Raw genomic sequence first — 14,879 nt, forward strand, 5'->3', positions numbered from 1 at the left:
CTAAAAGAAGACTTCATTAACAAAACCCAATGAGGTATGAAAGTGACCATACAGCACCTACGGATGTCAAATGTGAAAATTTATTGCATTTAATAACTGTTTTGGATAGCTCCATCTAATATTCCACAATATTTTTTAATTAACTCAAAGGCTTTTTTTTAATTTTTTTTTTTTTTATAATCTATAAATGCCAGGTGAATCTGTAAAATCAAATTCTTGCTCTTCTATGATTAGTTTTAGTGTGATACATCATCAATGCTTTTCTAAATCTAGCCTGTAGTGGCAAGACTTATCTAAAATCTTATTATATAATGAGATTTTATTATTATTTTATTTTATTTTATTAAAATAAATTTTTTTCTATTCTTGGAGTGTATATTGAGGGTAATTGAATAATTAATAGATTCAGGCATCTTACTTTAAAAGGGTTATCACTCTACTTAATTAACTCTGAGATAATTCCACCTGCTACTTTTATATTGTTTATTGTTGATAAAGCTTCTTCTAATTCCACCATCTCCAATAAATCTATTCCTGTATTACATTTTCATTTTCTATTTCTTCTTTTGAGATTTCTGAAATTTCTGCTACATCTTTTTATTTTTTTTTCCAGATGTTTCATTACTTTATAAGCAATGTTTCGATGGGCAAGTAAATCATTTTCAATATTACTAATAAACCTACCCCAAGAATCTTTGAGCTTTTCTTACAATTTTATAGAAATAAATATCATAATCCATTGTTAATTTTTTTTGTTTGTTTTGTTTCTTTGAGTAGTATTATTATAGGGAAGTCTTATCTACAACAGTCTATAGTATCAATTTTGTGTATTCTGTGATGTCTCTGTCTTGCATAATGAAAAGTTTCTGGAGGAAGAACGCTCACTTCTATACAGTGATCAGATGACTCACCCTGGAAAAATCCACATAAAATCTTTGCATTCTGCACAAGCCTCTTCAAAATGATGGGCATCATAGTTACTGACTAGGCTATGGGGTTCAGAAGTTTAAGTTTTCTTTCTTTTTTTTTTTTCTTCTTTTTTTTTAATTTGTTATTTTGCTAGTTTTATTAATGTTGAATGTATTATTATCTCATCTTCCACTTATGTGGTTAGACTTGATAGCCTGTTGTTAGATCCTAAATGAAGGAATCTTGGATAGAAATCATTCATTTAGGGTCTAACAAATTAGAAGTGAAACTTCCTCACTTTATGTAAAAATTTGTATTCTTTATATAACAGAAAGCTGTTAAGTATTAATTCCTGGAAGGCCTAAAGCTATATGCGTACAGCATAACGCTGGCGGGTATAGCTTATTCAGAAATTCACGTAACCATGTATTCCATGAATCCGAGTATACCAGCGTCGTAGAAACGAAAGATAAGCCAAAGGGTGAAATTAGTAAGGTTCGTGTGCAAAAAGGGGCTAAAAAAGAGGGTGCACGATAGGAGTATAAAAGAGGGTTGAACCTGGAACAAAGAGGCTTTTTCTTGATCACTTGTCTTTCCTGTTGGGTGGTTCGGAAGTTGGCGGGCAGTTTCATGCAAAGGGGGGGATGAAGTCTGTGATGTTAGGCAGCGAGCATTCGTAAAGAAATGAAGCTGAATTCTATGCAAAGCTGAAGGAAGAAAATTCCAGTCCTAGCAGAATCAAGCCGTCACTGGATAGCCCCATCGAGTTGTTCCTGAAACGCAAGGATTTTGAGTCGGTTTCCGGCAGAAAGAATGAAGATAGCATAACCCCTACGTTGGCGTATAGACAGCCAAAATAGATGAGAAATATCCAGACAAACATGTGGTGCAGAACGACGTGGAAAAAAAAAAGTCGGTAAGGTGCTATTGTTCTAATTTTGTGTGAATGTTCATTAGAAGAAAGAAGATTGTTTACAATTATGAAATTAAGAACTTTATAATAAGGAACTCTGTGGACAGTCACTATTTAGAAAGTTAACCTCGTTTGTGAGTAAGAAGAATTGTTTAGGAGAGATTTTTGTATGTGATAGAATTAACTTGGTGCGATATGAAAGATAGAATTTAGATTCTCAGTAACATTAGAATGGTTGATAGTTTGTTCTTACGAGTAATACTGCTAGAAGGAATTTAGCTTAACTTATTATCATTTGATTTGTATCCCAATGCATAATTACGGTGTTTTATAAGTTGCCTTATAAGTTTTAATTAGTTCAAATGTGTTAATCTCTTAGTTCGAGTTTATTTAGTATTGAACATAATTAAGTGTATGCATTTTGTATTGTGTTTTAGATATTCCGATAAACATGTCATATTTTCCTGAACCTGAGTCATGCCTGATTACGATTCCAAATTACCACTTATAAAAATAGAACCTGATTTTGGTGGGAAGGATTTAGAGAGTGAATATAAATATAGATTTAGGTCACGACTGCAATAATCTAGATCTATAGGGCAGTTAAGTAAGATATTGGGTATGAAAGCTAAGAATCTAGTATTGTCTCCCTGAGTAAGGATCTTTTCTACTATAGGATACTGGTTGGCGCAGCAAAATATAAATTCGCCAGTATCCGAAGAGGAAACAATCCTAGATATAAAAATAAGATTAAAATTAAGTATAATGAGATAAATAAATATAGAACATAGATATAATAATAAGAAACAACTTTTTAACACTTCACTGCTAAATAACTGGCTTTATAGAAACCTCATTAATGGCACAAGCAGTTAATCTATCTGCATCTGTCAAAAATCGTGTATTCTCAGGCTGTTTTGTAAGTCTTACAAGATGGAAAAACCAAAGTTCCTGGGAAGGAAAAACCTTTTCACCTCATACGAGACCAACTAACTCACCCAAGGTGAAAAATAAATATTCTTTGTGTTCTAAACAGGATTTGAACTGAGGTCTTTCCAATCAAAGAGTCTCACTGTTACTGAATAAGCTACAGAGGGCCTTTGTGTTATTGTAATTTGTAATTATTATAATCAACAGCAATACAAAATTAATAAGACAGCAAGAATACATTAGTACAAACTATTGTATGAACAAAGTGTTGCTGTCATAATTCATAAATTTTTTATAAAATGTTTGACTTAAAAAAAATCATTTAAAATTACATTTAAAAAAATGCTATTTATTTTTCAATTTCTCCCTGAATTCTTTGTAAATGAGAACAACTTACCTAGTGTATGGATTTCTTCTTGAAGCATAGCGAAGGGTTAAAAATCGATAATAGATAAATGGTGTAAGCAAGCTTCCTTTACCACTATGTTAAATAAGAAACATTAGTAAAATGGTAGCAATCATAATAGTGAGAAATATATGAAATATATTCAAATAAATAACATAGCTAAGTGCAGTTAATATAGTCCATTCAAATCAGATAAAACCAAATGAATAATTATATTACAGTAAAAGTCTTCTACTATTACTCTAGCATCCTACGAAGTTTAAAGAGTCACTTATGAGATGCCAACACTAGTCACAACACCTATCACGGCTCCTCAAACTTCACCAGCAGAGCATTCATGACTACTTATGACAATCAATTCGACTCATTCATCATTCTGTACACAAAAATTTAGTCCACGCTTGTAAAAATGCCTTTATGCCTCGTTCTTTCCCAGCCAGTTATGTATTAAAAATTTTCAATAGGGCTTTATCACATCCCATCTTTTTCATGCATCAGCTAAATTTTAGAACTCAAACTTTATCTTCAGAGGAAACACACCACAAATGAGTCACTATTTCAGTCACATGCCTCTGAATACTCTTCACCTCTTCTGCATCTCAAAAAACCAGGCAACCAAATCTGTCACAACATTCTGAATGTGGTTGTAACAAAAGCTTTATAAAGAGCTTTTCATATTTTGATAGTTGATGAGGATAATAAATTCCTCATTCCTGCTTGTCATGGTTTCTTAACATCCAAGTGATCCTTTGAACCATTGTACTCTTGCATGAAGAGATTGCAAGCTGTGTATTATACTGATGGAAACACACTTTAGGGAATTGAAGATAGAGAAATTCCTATCCTTATCATTTTGCTATAGCAGTGGGGGTAAGGATGAACAGATTCAAGGTGCAGTCTTTCATTCTTGTATTTGTTTCTATAAAGCAAGGTGGCTGGCCTTCCAACAATTCTGTGGTGATTATCCAAAGCATGGTTTGCAAGGTTTGTCTGTAAGCTTTCCTAATATGGTAGGACAGCTAACAGAACTGCCAAACACAAAGACTATATCTAGTACATCACTATGGATATTCAGGATTTGCCTTGGATTTCAGGTCAAAGAGGAAGAAGCAAACATATGAAAAATTGCCCTGAATCTCCCTCTGTCCTAAAAACAGTTGAATAAGTTAAGATGCATAAAACTGCCTTATGTTTCAGAAATGCTTATTCTCAGATCAGCCGAAATGCCAAGAAAGAAGATCAAATCAAATCCATCATTTGATGAAATTTAGGACTTGCCCTGTTTATTCATATCTTAGGTAGTACTTGCATGCATGCATGCATATTGTTCCTTGATGCCAATTTGGCTTTGGGGAAATGTTTCTGTTATTATATCATTTACAATATCTCATTCCTAAAACTACCACTATTAGTAAAATTGAATATAATAGCTCAACTATTACAGTTCTTTGTCCATTCTCAGTCTATTCAAATCAAATGCAAACCTTCTAAATCTTTATTAACTATTGCTTACTTTTCCCCAGTTCAGAACCACTGGCAAACTGGATATTCCCCATCAAATCATTGCTAATATCATTATACAAGATGAGCGGCAGCAGTGCAAGTACAGAGCACTGTAACACACTGGTCACCTGTCTTTTCTTTCATTCAACTCAACTATAATACTACTACTACTCTGATGTCTATCCATGAATTCAATACTAGTGAATAGTTTTTGCAAAGCATACACATGTTGCAGTTTCCTTTATGCAGCTGAACTATCACTAATTAGAAAGTGAGTAAATAACCAAGACAAGACTTTTCCTTCACAAAGCCATGCCATCTCCCATGGACTATCATATTCCATCCATCATCAATTTCCCAATATCTACCCTCAAGGGATGTTCAGGCTACTATAACAGGACTATATGATTAAGTTTACATTATTATTAATCTCCCATCAACGATTTTCCTCAGAATTAGTCTATTACTTGCAAAGTACATCAAATATTGCCAATATTTTGTACCTTCTAAGGAACTTCTGACCAAATCAATCCACCTAGACTTTGGAGGATTGATGTTCTTGGATTCTTTTTTCAAGAGAACATCCAGTTTGTCCAAAATAGGAGAGATCACAGTTGCAGGGAATTTGATAAACTCCAGGAAGAGATATAGTTGAGCGTTTGTCTTTAGGAGAAGGAAAATGGGAAGATAATTTGTCATCGTCATCAAATTCCTGCCATGTACCCTCAAGGGGGTGTACAGGATATGATAGTACTACATGAAAAAAATTACATCATTACTAACTTCCTATCTACAATTTTCCTCCAAATCAGTCTGTTACTTGTCAAGAGTCCAACATTATCAGATCTTATATTCCTATCGTCTAAGGCACTTTGTACCGTATCAATCCACCTATGTCTTGGTCTTCCTCTGGGTCGTTTTGCTGCCAACCTGGCAGAGAATACTTGTTTTGCTAATCTTTCCTTGCCCATTCTGTTTAAGTGACCATACCACCTGAGATTAGCTCTGCTAACGCATTCCTGGATGCTGACAATATCATGTTCATTCCTAATATCCTCGTTTTTAATATGATATTGCCATTGATGCCATCTGTTCACACCTATAATCTTTTTCAGGACTCTCATATCTGCGGTCTCTAGTCTTTGGTCAAGTGTTTTACTTCTGACAGCTCTCAGATCCATAAGTTAAAACTGCTTTGAACACTGTGTTGTATACAGCTAATTTAGTGTTCCGACTAATTTCTCTCTTATTCCATATGAATTTATTCAATTGACTTCCCACCATACCAGCTTTGCTGATTCTGTTGTCTATTTCTATATTTAATTTACCATCTTCAGTAAAAATCGTGCCTCAGTAGCTGAAATGTTTTACTTGTTCCACAGGTTCTCCATTCACAACACGGTTGACATTTTCAATGATTCTGCCTATTTTCATTGTCTTTGTCTTTTTATTGCTGACCTTCATACCATATCTATTACAACAGCTATTCAATTTAGTCAGAGAATCTTGCAGACTTGTAGCAGATTTATTTAGAAGTATAACATCATCTGCATAAAGCAAAGAACTGACATTAACATCTCCAATTTTGATATCATGTTTAATACCACATTCCTTCATAATGTGATCCATATAGATAAGGAATAACAGAGGGGATAATGTACATCCTTGTCTCATACCAGATTTAACATTAAACCATCTTCCTGTACTTCCTTCAATTCTAACTGCTGACTAACAACTCAAAGACTAAGTATTGCTTGATATAATGCCACATTGACACCATATAACTGCAGCATATTGAACAGCTTCTCTCTTGGCACCTTGTCATATGCCTTTTCCAGATCGACAAAACTTAAATACAGATCTTTTTTATATTCCCATGCTTTCTCGACTATTTGTCGTAAAGTGAAGATCTGATCCTGATAGCCTCTATTTGGCCTGAATCCAGCTTGTTCTTCACCAAGCTTTTCTTCCACAATTCTTCTCAACCGTTTATCAGGTATACTTGCATAGATCTTGTCAGGAATACTCAGTAGGGAAATACCTCTGCAATTCTTACATTCAGTTTTATTTCCCTTTTTATATATGGGTACTATGAGAGCTCTACTGCAATCATCGGGAATTCGTCCCTCTGTCCAGGCTTTCTGAACTATGCAGTGCAGTCACTATAAGACTCTTATACCACCATATTTCAGCATTTCTGGTCGAATATCATCTACTCCTGCTGCCTTTCCACATTTCAAGCCTTTGATGGCTTTTTCTACTTCAAGTATGGATATGTATTCCTGACTGCACGCCTGGTCAGTGTTTTTTACCACTGTGCTGTCATCACTGCTTGTTTCATTTAGCAGTTTTTCAAAGTAATTATTCCATACTTCAAGGATATCTTTTTCTCCCATTTTCATGTCACCTTCATGATCTCTAACTCTTTTTACAGCACTCTTTCCTCCATTCCTAAGCTCCTTCTACAATCTTCAGAATATTTTGCCACCTTCTTGATATTTATTTTCTATATTCTTGCCAAAGTCCTCCCATGACTTTTGTTTAGCTAGTTTTACACAGTTTATCATTCTTGCATTTGTCTCTGTATTCTCTAAGAGCACAAGCTGACTTATTTGTGAGGAACTTTTGATATGCTTTCTTCTTTTCCTTCACTGCTTCTTTAACTGCCTGTGTCCACCAGGGAGTTCTGATTTTTTTATCCTTGCAGACAACCTCACCACATGCCTCTCTCTGGCAGAATCAATCAATGTTTTCATCAGAGTTTGCCACTGAATCTCCAAGGTTTGATTCCTGTTCTCAAACTCTTTCATTTTTTCTTCAATAATCTTTGTGTATTTTAGTCTACAGTTCACATCTGAGAGCTGCTCAACTTTTATTCGCTTTAAAAGTTTCTTACAAGTTATTGTATTCAGTATGAAATTCAATTTTATCCTGCTCAAGACTAAATAGTGATCACTTCGAATTTCAAATCCTCTGTACACTCTGGTGTCCTGCACCAAGGAGAAAACATCACTATCAACAATAACATAGTCAATGAGACTTTTCTTATTCCTAGCCTCTTCTCTCCATGTGAATTTGTGCACATTTTTATGTTGGAACATGGTGTTAGTAATAACCAATCCATGTCCTGAGGCAGAAATCCAACAGATATTTGCCGTTATTATTAGCGTTGCTCTTTCTCCAAATTTTCCCAAAATATTTTTGTATGTCCCACAATCATTTCCTACTCTGCTATTTAGATCCCAAACAAGGACCAACTTTTCCTTTTTCATTGTATCAGTTACTTTTTCTAAAGCCTCAAAAAATTCCTCCACTTCTACCTTAGTAGAACCTTCCGTGGGACCACAGGCACAAATAAGTCTCATTGTCCAGTTCCCCATTCTCATATTTGCCCACATTACTCCACTTGAGACTGACTGCCATTCAAGAAGATTAACCTCATATTTTGTGTTGAATACATGGCTCCTCCTTTTCCTTCATTTTCATTGCCTGAATATAACATTTTGTATTTATTGCTCAGAAAGATCTCACCAGTTTTTGTCTTTTTTGTTTCAGTCACTCCTATTATGTCGATCTGGTACTTATCTAATTCCTCAGCTAGCTCCATTTCTTTGCCATTCAGGCTTCTTATGTTGATAGTACCTATCTTTAACTCTGGTGATGTTGAGATGTGGTGTGTTTTCAGATTTGTTCCAGTAGCTGACTTTTCGCTGTTTGCCCTGGTTCACTGGCGAAAACAACGGGGGCCTTGTTTAACCGGGCGACACCCCAGCCGGCATGAAATTTTTTCATGTTGTACCATCATTTTTTATTTTGGTTTAACCAATAAGAATACAATTCGTTCGGCTAAATCCCAAATTGCCACCCACCCTCGTTCATTCAGTATTCAAGTAGATACCCAACAGAGTGCACCACGAGAAGGTGAGGATTGGACATTAGGTCAGAAGCCCTGGTCGGTTCTCTGCATTCCTTTAAAGGCTATGTGGAGCTCTCCTCTCAGTTATACAGCTTTGACCCTTAAGCATCCCCTAGATAAGATAATTTGTTAATAGGTGAATACGTAGCTGTTAACTCATATTTCTTCAGAATTCTTGCGATAGGTTCTAAAATCCCGGAGATGTAAGGAATTGGAACTCTATGTATTGAATCTTCATTGTTTTGTGGTGGATTATTATAAGAATTGAGAAGATGTTGAGTACTCTTTTTGGAAAAGCCATCGAGTTTCATGTGTTGTTGGATAGTAGAAAGTTCTTTCTGTAGAAAATTAGAAATAGAACAATTAGTTTTGGCTCTTCTGATAAGACATTTTATGATTCCTATTTTTTGACAAGAATGATGGGCTGATTCTTTAAGAATATAATGACCTGTGAACGTTAGTTTCCTGTAAACTGTAGCTGTAAGAGTATTTGAAGGTGACCGGATGAGGAGAACGTCTAAGAACTGGTTGTTTTCTTCCATTTCCATAGTAAACTTTATACGATGATGTAAGGAATTGATACTTTTTAAAAAAGAAGGTAAGGAGTCTTTGTTGTGCGGCCATACAGTAAAGATGTCATATATATATCTTACCCAAAAGGATGGTTGAGAGAAAATAGATGAGAAGAGGACTTTTTCTAGATGTTCAAAATAAAAGTTGGCTAAAGCAGGAGAGAGAGGACTTCCCATGGCTGTTCCTTCTACTTGGCTGTAAAATTTGTTTTGACATAAGAAATATCCAGAGTGTATTACGAAATCGAATAGTTTTATGTCTTCTGGAAAGATGTCAGCAAGTAATATTATTAATTAATATCTTTATTTCAATCATGTCTCTGCTTAAAAATATTCCCTTTAATACTTAGTGATATAACATCACCCGGCTTGTTCTATTTTTAAATGATCTATTGTTAGTATTCCACCTTGTATTTTTTTAAAACTGTTCTTGTAGTGCCACTGAAGATGGTTTGCTATTTCCAGACCGAAATATTTGGTTAATTAAATATCTTTCTTGTGTTTACGTGCATATATTATTCAGTTTTTATACTACTAGTTTGGTATTTTGGCTATTTTCTCTCTTATTCCACATAAATTTATTCTGCTGGATACCTACCATACCAGCTTTGCTTATGTTATCTATTTCCATATTTAACTTGTCTTCTACACTAAAAACTGTGCCTAAATAACAGAGATATTTTACTTGTCAATAGTTTCTCCATTGAAAATACAGCTCAAGTTTTTATATGTTCCTGCCTATTTTCATAGTTTTGGTCTTTTTATTGCTGATCTTTATAACAAATTTGTTACAGCTGTTATTCAATTTAGTTAGAAAATGCTGAAGACTTGCACTGGATGTATTCAGGAGTAAAACAACTTTTGCATAAAGCAAAGAGCTACGTCTGATAGCTCTGATTCTAATATCAGACCTAATTTCACTTTTTTCATAATGCGATCCATATAAAATGATGATTAAGAGCAGAGATAATGTGCATTCTTGTCCTATCCCTAATTTTATATCAAACCATCTTCCTGAATTTTCTTCAATTCTACTGCTGACTGACAACTTAAATATAGACTATGTATTGCTCTTTATAATGTTCCATTCTCCCCATATAATTGTAGTGTTTTTTTAATAGCTTTTCTCTGGGCAACTTTCTCATAGAAACACCTTTTCCAGATCTACAAAATTTAAGTACAGATCCTTGTCACATTCCCAAGAATTCTCAACTATTTGTTGTAAAGTGAAAATCTGATTTTGACAACATTTGGCCTAAACCCAGCTTGCTCTTCTCTAAGTTTTTCTTCCACAATCTTTCTCAACCTCTTTTCAAGTATTTTTGCAAAATCTTACCTGGAACACTTAGTAGAGAAATTCCTTTGTAATTCTCATATTCAACTTCATCCCCTCCCCACCTTTTCTTTTTTTTTAATAGATCATAATCCAATCATCTGGAATTCAACCTTCTGACCAGGCCCTCTGAATTATCCAGTTTAGCCAGTGCAAAACTTTTATACCTCCACACCTAAGCATTTCTGGTCAAATATCATCCACTCCAGCTGCCTTTCCACATTTCAAGTTTTTGACGGCTTTTTCTACCTCAAGTATCAATATGTACTCCTCTTTGCATTCCTCTTAAAAATTTTCTAGTATGGTTCTGTCACTACTTGGTTTGTTTTAAAAGTCTTTCAAAGTAATTACTCCCGACATTTAAGATATCCTTATCTACAGTTTTCATGTCACCTTTATCATCTTTGATTCCTTTTACAGTCTTATACTCTTTCCTCCATTTCTAAGCTTCTTCAATAGCCTCCAGAACATTTTGCCACCTTCCTGATATTTACCTTCTATATTCTTACCAGTCTTCCCATGAGTTTTTTTAGTTACTTTTACTTTTTCTCTGTATTCTTTTAGTGAATCTGCCAACTTATTTAATAGGAACTTCTTTAACTTCTTATGTCCACCATGTGGTTCTTATTTTTCTATCCTTGCAGACGACTTCATCACATACAGGTAATGGACAAAAAAAGGAAACAGTGACACGTTTCAATTAATATGGTGGTGGTTCACCATGGGCATATAGAGCAGCCTGTATTCCTTGAGGTAGAGACTGTCATTGCTTGGAACTCAACAGGAGGAATTTTACACCATTTGTCTGACAGAAACTGGATCAATTCGCATTTGTTCTTTGAAGGTTGAAAACACTGCCCGAGAGTTTGCTCCAAAATGTCCCATAAATATTCTATAGGATTTAAGTCTAGTGATTAGGATGACAAAGACAGACAGAATACCTCACTGTCATGTTCCACAGACCACTGGGTGACCACATTTGCTCAATGAATGGGAACATTATCCTATTGAAATGTGGCCGGAAGAAAAAGTGTGTCAACATGGGATGAAGATGATCACTTTTGATTGAAAGATAACATGCAGCACCTCCTTTGCATTCCAATACAACAAGTGGATCCACACCATGCCATGAGAATGCTCCCCAGACCATTTACAGAACCACCAAAACCTTTCACAGTTGGAAACAAGCACTCTGGCTGGTAAGCTTCCTTTGGCTGATGCCACACACGTATTCGTCTGTTTGCAGCAAAAAGCGTGAATATGGATTCATTGAACCATATCACATTGCACCAACGGATGCAACAATGCGCATTGATGGGAGTGATCAAAGGCTTGTGTAAGACAATCCGACCATAATATCTAACTCTGTGCAGTTCCTGGCACAGAATTTTTGTTGAAATGGGTTTCTCACAACCAGTGTTTTGCCACACTATTGTTCAGCAGTAGCCCACCTATTTTTTGTGGTATAGCGTACTAATGCTCGAACATCCCTCTCTTGCAGTAAATGCTTCTATCCACTATTGCATTTCACTGATGATGTTTGTCCTGCTGACTGCCATGCTGGTATAACCTTGGAGACTGTTCCTCGACTGACACATGCAATTTCAGCTGTTCTGGTCACAAATGCACCTACCAGCCTGGCTCCAATAATCATGTCCCTTTTAAAGTCACTGAGGTCCTCTGTAGATTCCATTCTAAACATGCAATAAACAGTGGCAGGCCTCCATTTGCCTTTATTTATGTCCCTAGGAATATCAGGAGTACATTTGCATCTGTGTTTGGTGCATCGTAGACATTGCACTGCAACTACCAATAACGCAATCCGATAGCTTAACGTTTTCCATTTTTTTGTCCATTACCTGTATTCCCCTAGATAAAGCAATCAATGTCTTCTTCAGAGTTTGCTACTGAAACTCCAAGGTTTGGTTCCATCCATGTATTTCTGATTTCTACTTAGTCAACTTTTCAAATATCTTAATTAATCCTGAGACATTAATTTGTCTGTAATTTGCAATACCTGTCTTGCTAGCTTTATGTAACAGGATGAGACTTAAACAGCCTGCTTAGACATTGCCATTCTTCTTACACTTTCTCTCTATACCATGCAAGATGACATCTCGTCCAATCTCATAGTTGTGTTTTAGTATGCCGAGATTTAATATCCTAAATATCTTGATTCATCCATCTCTACAAATGCCATCAATCACTGCATTATTTCGCTTGGATGATACACACTTGCTAAGCAATCACTCAATAAGTCACTATTTCTTCTGTTTTCTTCGGTTAATGTTATTCTTTCTTTTACTCAGCATGCAGCAAAAGATGGGCTTTCCTTTGGCCTACTCAGCTAATTTCCTCGAAATCAGATTTTTCTCCCTCACTGAGCCGGTCATTCTTATTTTTTGTACTCTGTATTGCTCATGAGTCTTCTAATCATCTGTCATCTTACATACCTTCACAACTTTATTTTTCAGCTTGTGCTTAATGATGCTATTCATCTACTTAATTCTCACCTAATTTTATCCTTCTGACCATGGATATGCAATCTGCTACTGCTTTTTTAAATTCTTCTTGGCCATTTCCATGTGATACTTACAATTTGCCCCTACAGTTACTATAGTTACACATATACCCCTCTTTAATTGAAAAAGTCCACATTTCTAGTCGACTGCATGATCACCCATTAACTGGTATTTTGGTTATGGACACATTAGCTGCATAAATCTCATTTCCTTCCCTCCACATGTCCAGTCCTCATTTCAATTTAGGTCCCTACAGTTAAAGTTTGCCTATAATAATTACTTGCTCTGTGCTCCTTAAGTTAATTTGCTAAATGCATATCATCCACATCTCCTTTTTCATATTGTGGCCTACTGCAACAAATAACTACATATGTTGTCCTGCTGGCTTTTCACACCTCCATTCTACCTTTCTGCTGAACTACTCCTGCTAGCTGAAATTCCTCATGTACAATTAGCATCATATTCCGATCCAGTTCTCTCTATTCTCCCTGAAAATACAGTATCACATTCTATTCCTTTAACAATATCTTCCTCAATCAACTAAGCCTCACTGATGCTTACAATTTCTGCATAAGTTAAGCCAAGCTAACAGAATGTCAGAAATTCACCCTTGTTTCTCATGCTTCTGGCATTAGTATGAATGCGCTGCAATATTCTTTTGGAGTCATAGGTTATCCTTGCATTTTTTTAATCAGGGTCTCATTCAGTTTTGAGACCTGAGAAACTGCAAACAGCATGCCTTGATCTTTTTCATTCACTCCATACATGCTTACCTACCTGCATTCCTACATCCAGCAGGCTAAGTTTCTCTGATTTTGCACCTAAAAGTTTCGGCAGATGCAAGCATAAGCAACCTTATGCTCCAGATCACTTTCCTTAGAATTTTCCATAATGTAAAGCACATCTCCTAGAGGAGATGTATGATAAATAAGCCTTTGGCTCTCTATTTCAATAATACATGATGGTTTATTTATTTTCAGTTACAATCTTTTTTGAAATTATCGAACAAAACTTCCTCCGGATACTTAACTCCAAATCCATTCAAGTGTAATCTATCACAAATTCTTTTGTTTATCATATTCACTTTAATCATTTATAAACTGCTCCTACACAACCTATTCATTAATAATTATTATCTCCTTCACTTTATCTCTCTCATTCTAACAACATCACTAACACCTTTAATTTTCACATTAGGAAATCATGATTTCATTTGTGCACTCATCAAGCTAACTCCTAATCATAGAATGACTAAACAATAGTATCTCCTTACTCTCCTTATGTTTCCTTCTCAGCTCTCTTTTCTTACTCTTATTTGCCATATTCCACATACATAATACCCTCAATTCCTCTTATTACAGCCACTTTACTATTCTCTCCTTTCTTCTGACTCACACTTTCATCATTCATACTTTGCTCACTTTCACCGACATTTCTCTCTTCTTCTCCACACTAAGTATTTTTTCCCCATATTTACTACATTGCTATCTCACTTTCAGCATGAGCACTTCTGACCCCCCGACCCCTATTTCACTCAATTTTGATTCTGAATACATAACATTCAGACCATCTCACTCAAAACCTCTCATCCTAAAGTCTCTGGACAATAACAGCTGATCTGCAATTATCCTATAATGCTTTGGCACTATTAGCTGCACTATGATAATAAATAATAATAAATTTTGTAAACAGAAACACACACACCTCAAACAAAATATCTTTTTACAATTGTTTCTCCACATTGGCATAATATTAGTTTTGGTTTCATAATGCATATGATCAGAACTTGCGATGTGCCTGATAATGATATTTATGTAAAAATGAAATGAAAAATACATGAGATTTATTGTACTTATTGGATATATGATAGTTGTA

The 14,879-nt window shown here is 35.2% G+C and overlaps 1 protein-coding gene across 3 annotated transcripts in view; it reads right to left on the minus strand.

Moving 5' to 3' along the window:
• Positions 1-14,879, minus strand: part of LOC150106646 (transmembrane protein 33-like) — a 122,841-nt gene that overhangs the window by 10,251 nt on the left and 97,711 nt on the right. For all 3 annotated transcript variants that reach the window (XM_090392596.1, XM_090392598.1, XM_090392597.1), the window contains one exon: positions 3,150-3,233. In XM_090392596.1, the coding sequence (XP_090248722.1) occupies positions 3,150-3,233 (84 nt within the window). The remainder of the gene's footprint in view (positions 1-3,149; positions 3,234-14,879) is intronic.

The sequence above is a fragment of the Typopeltis vanoorti genome, chromosome 5 (genome assembly GCF_054136105.1).
Source record: "Typopeltis vanoorti isolate ZY-2024b chromosome 5, IOZ_Tvanoo_1.0, whole genome shotgun sequence".
NCBI lineage: Eukaryota > Metazoa > Arthropoda > Arachnida > Uropygi > Thelyphonidae > Typopeltis > Typopeltis vanoorti.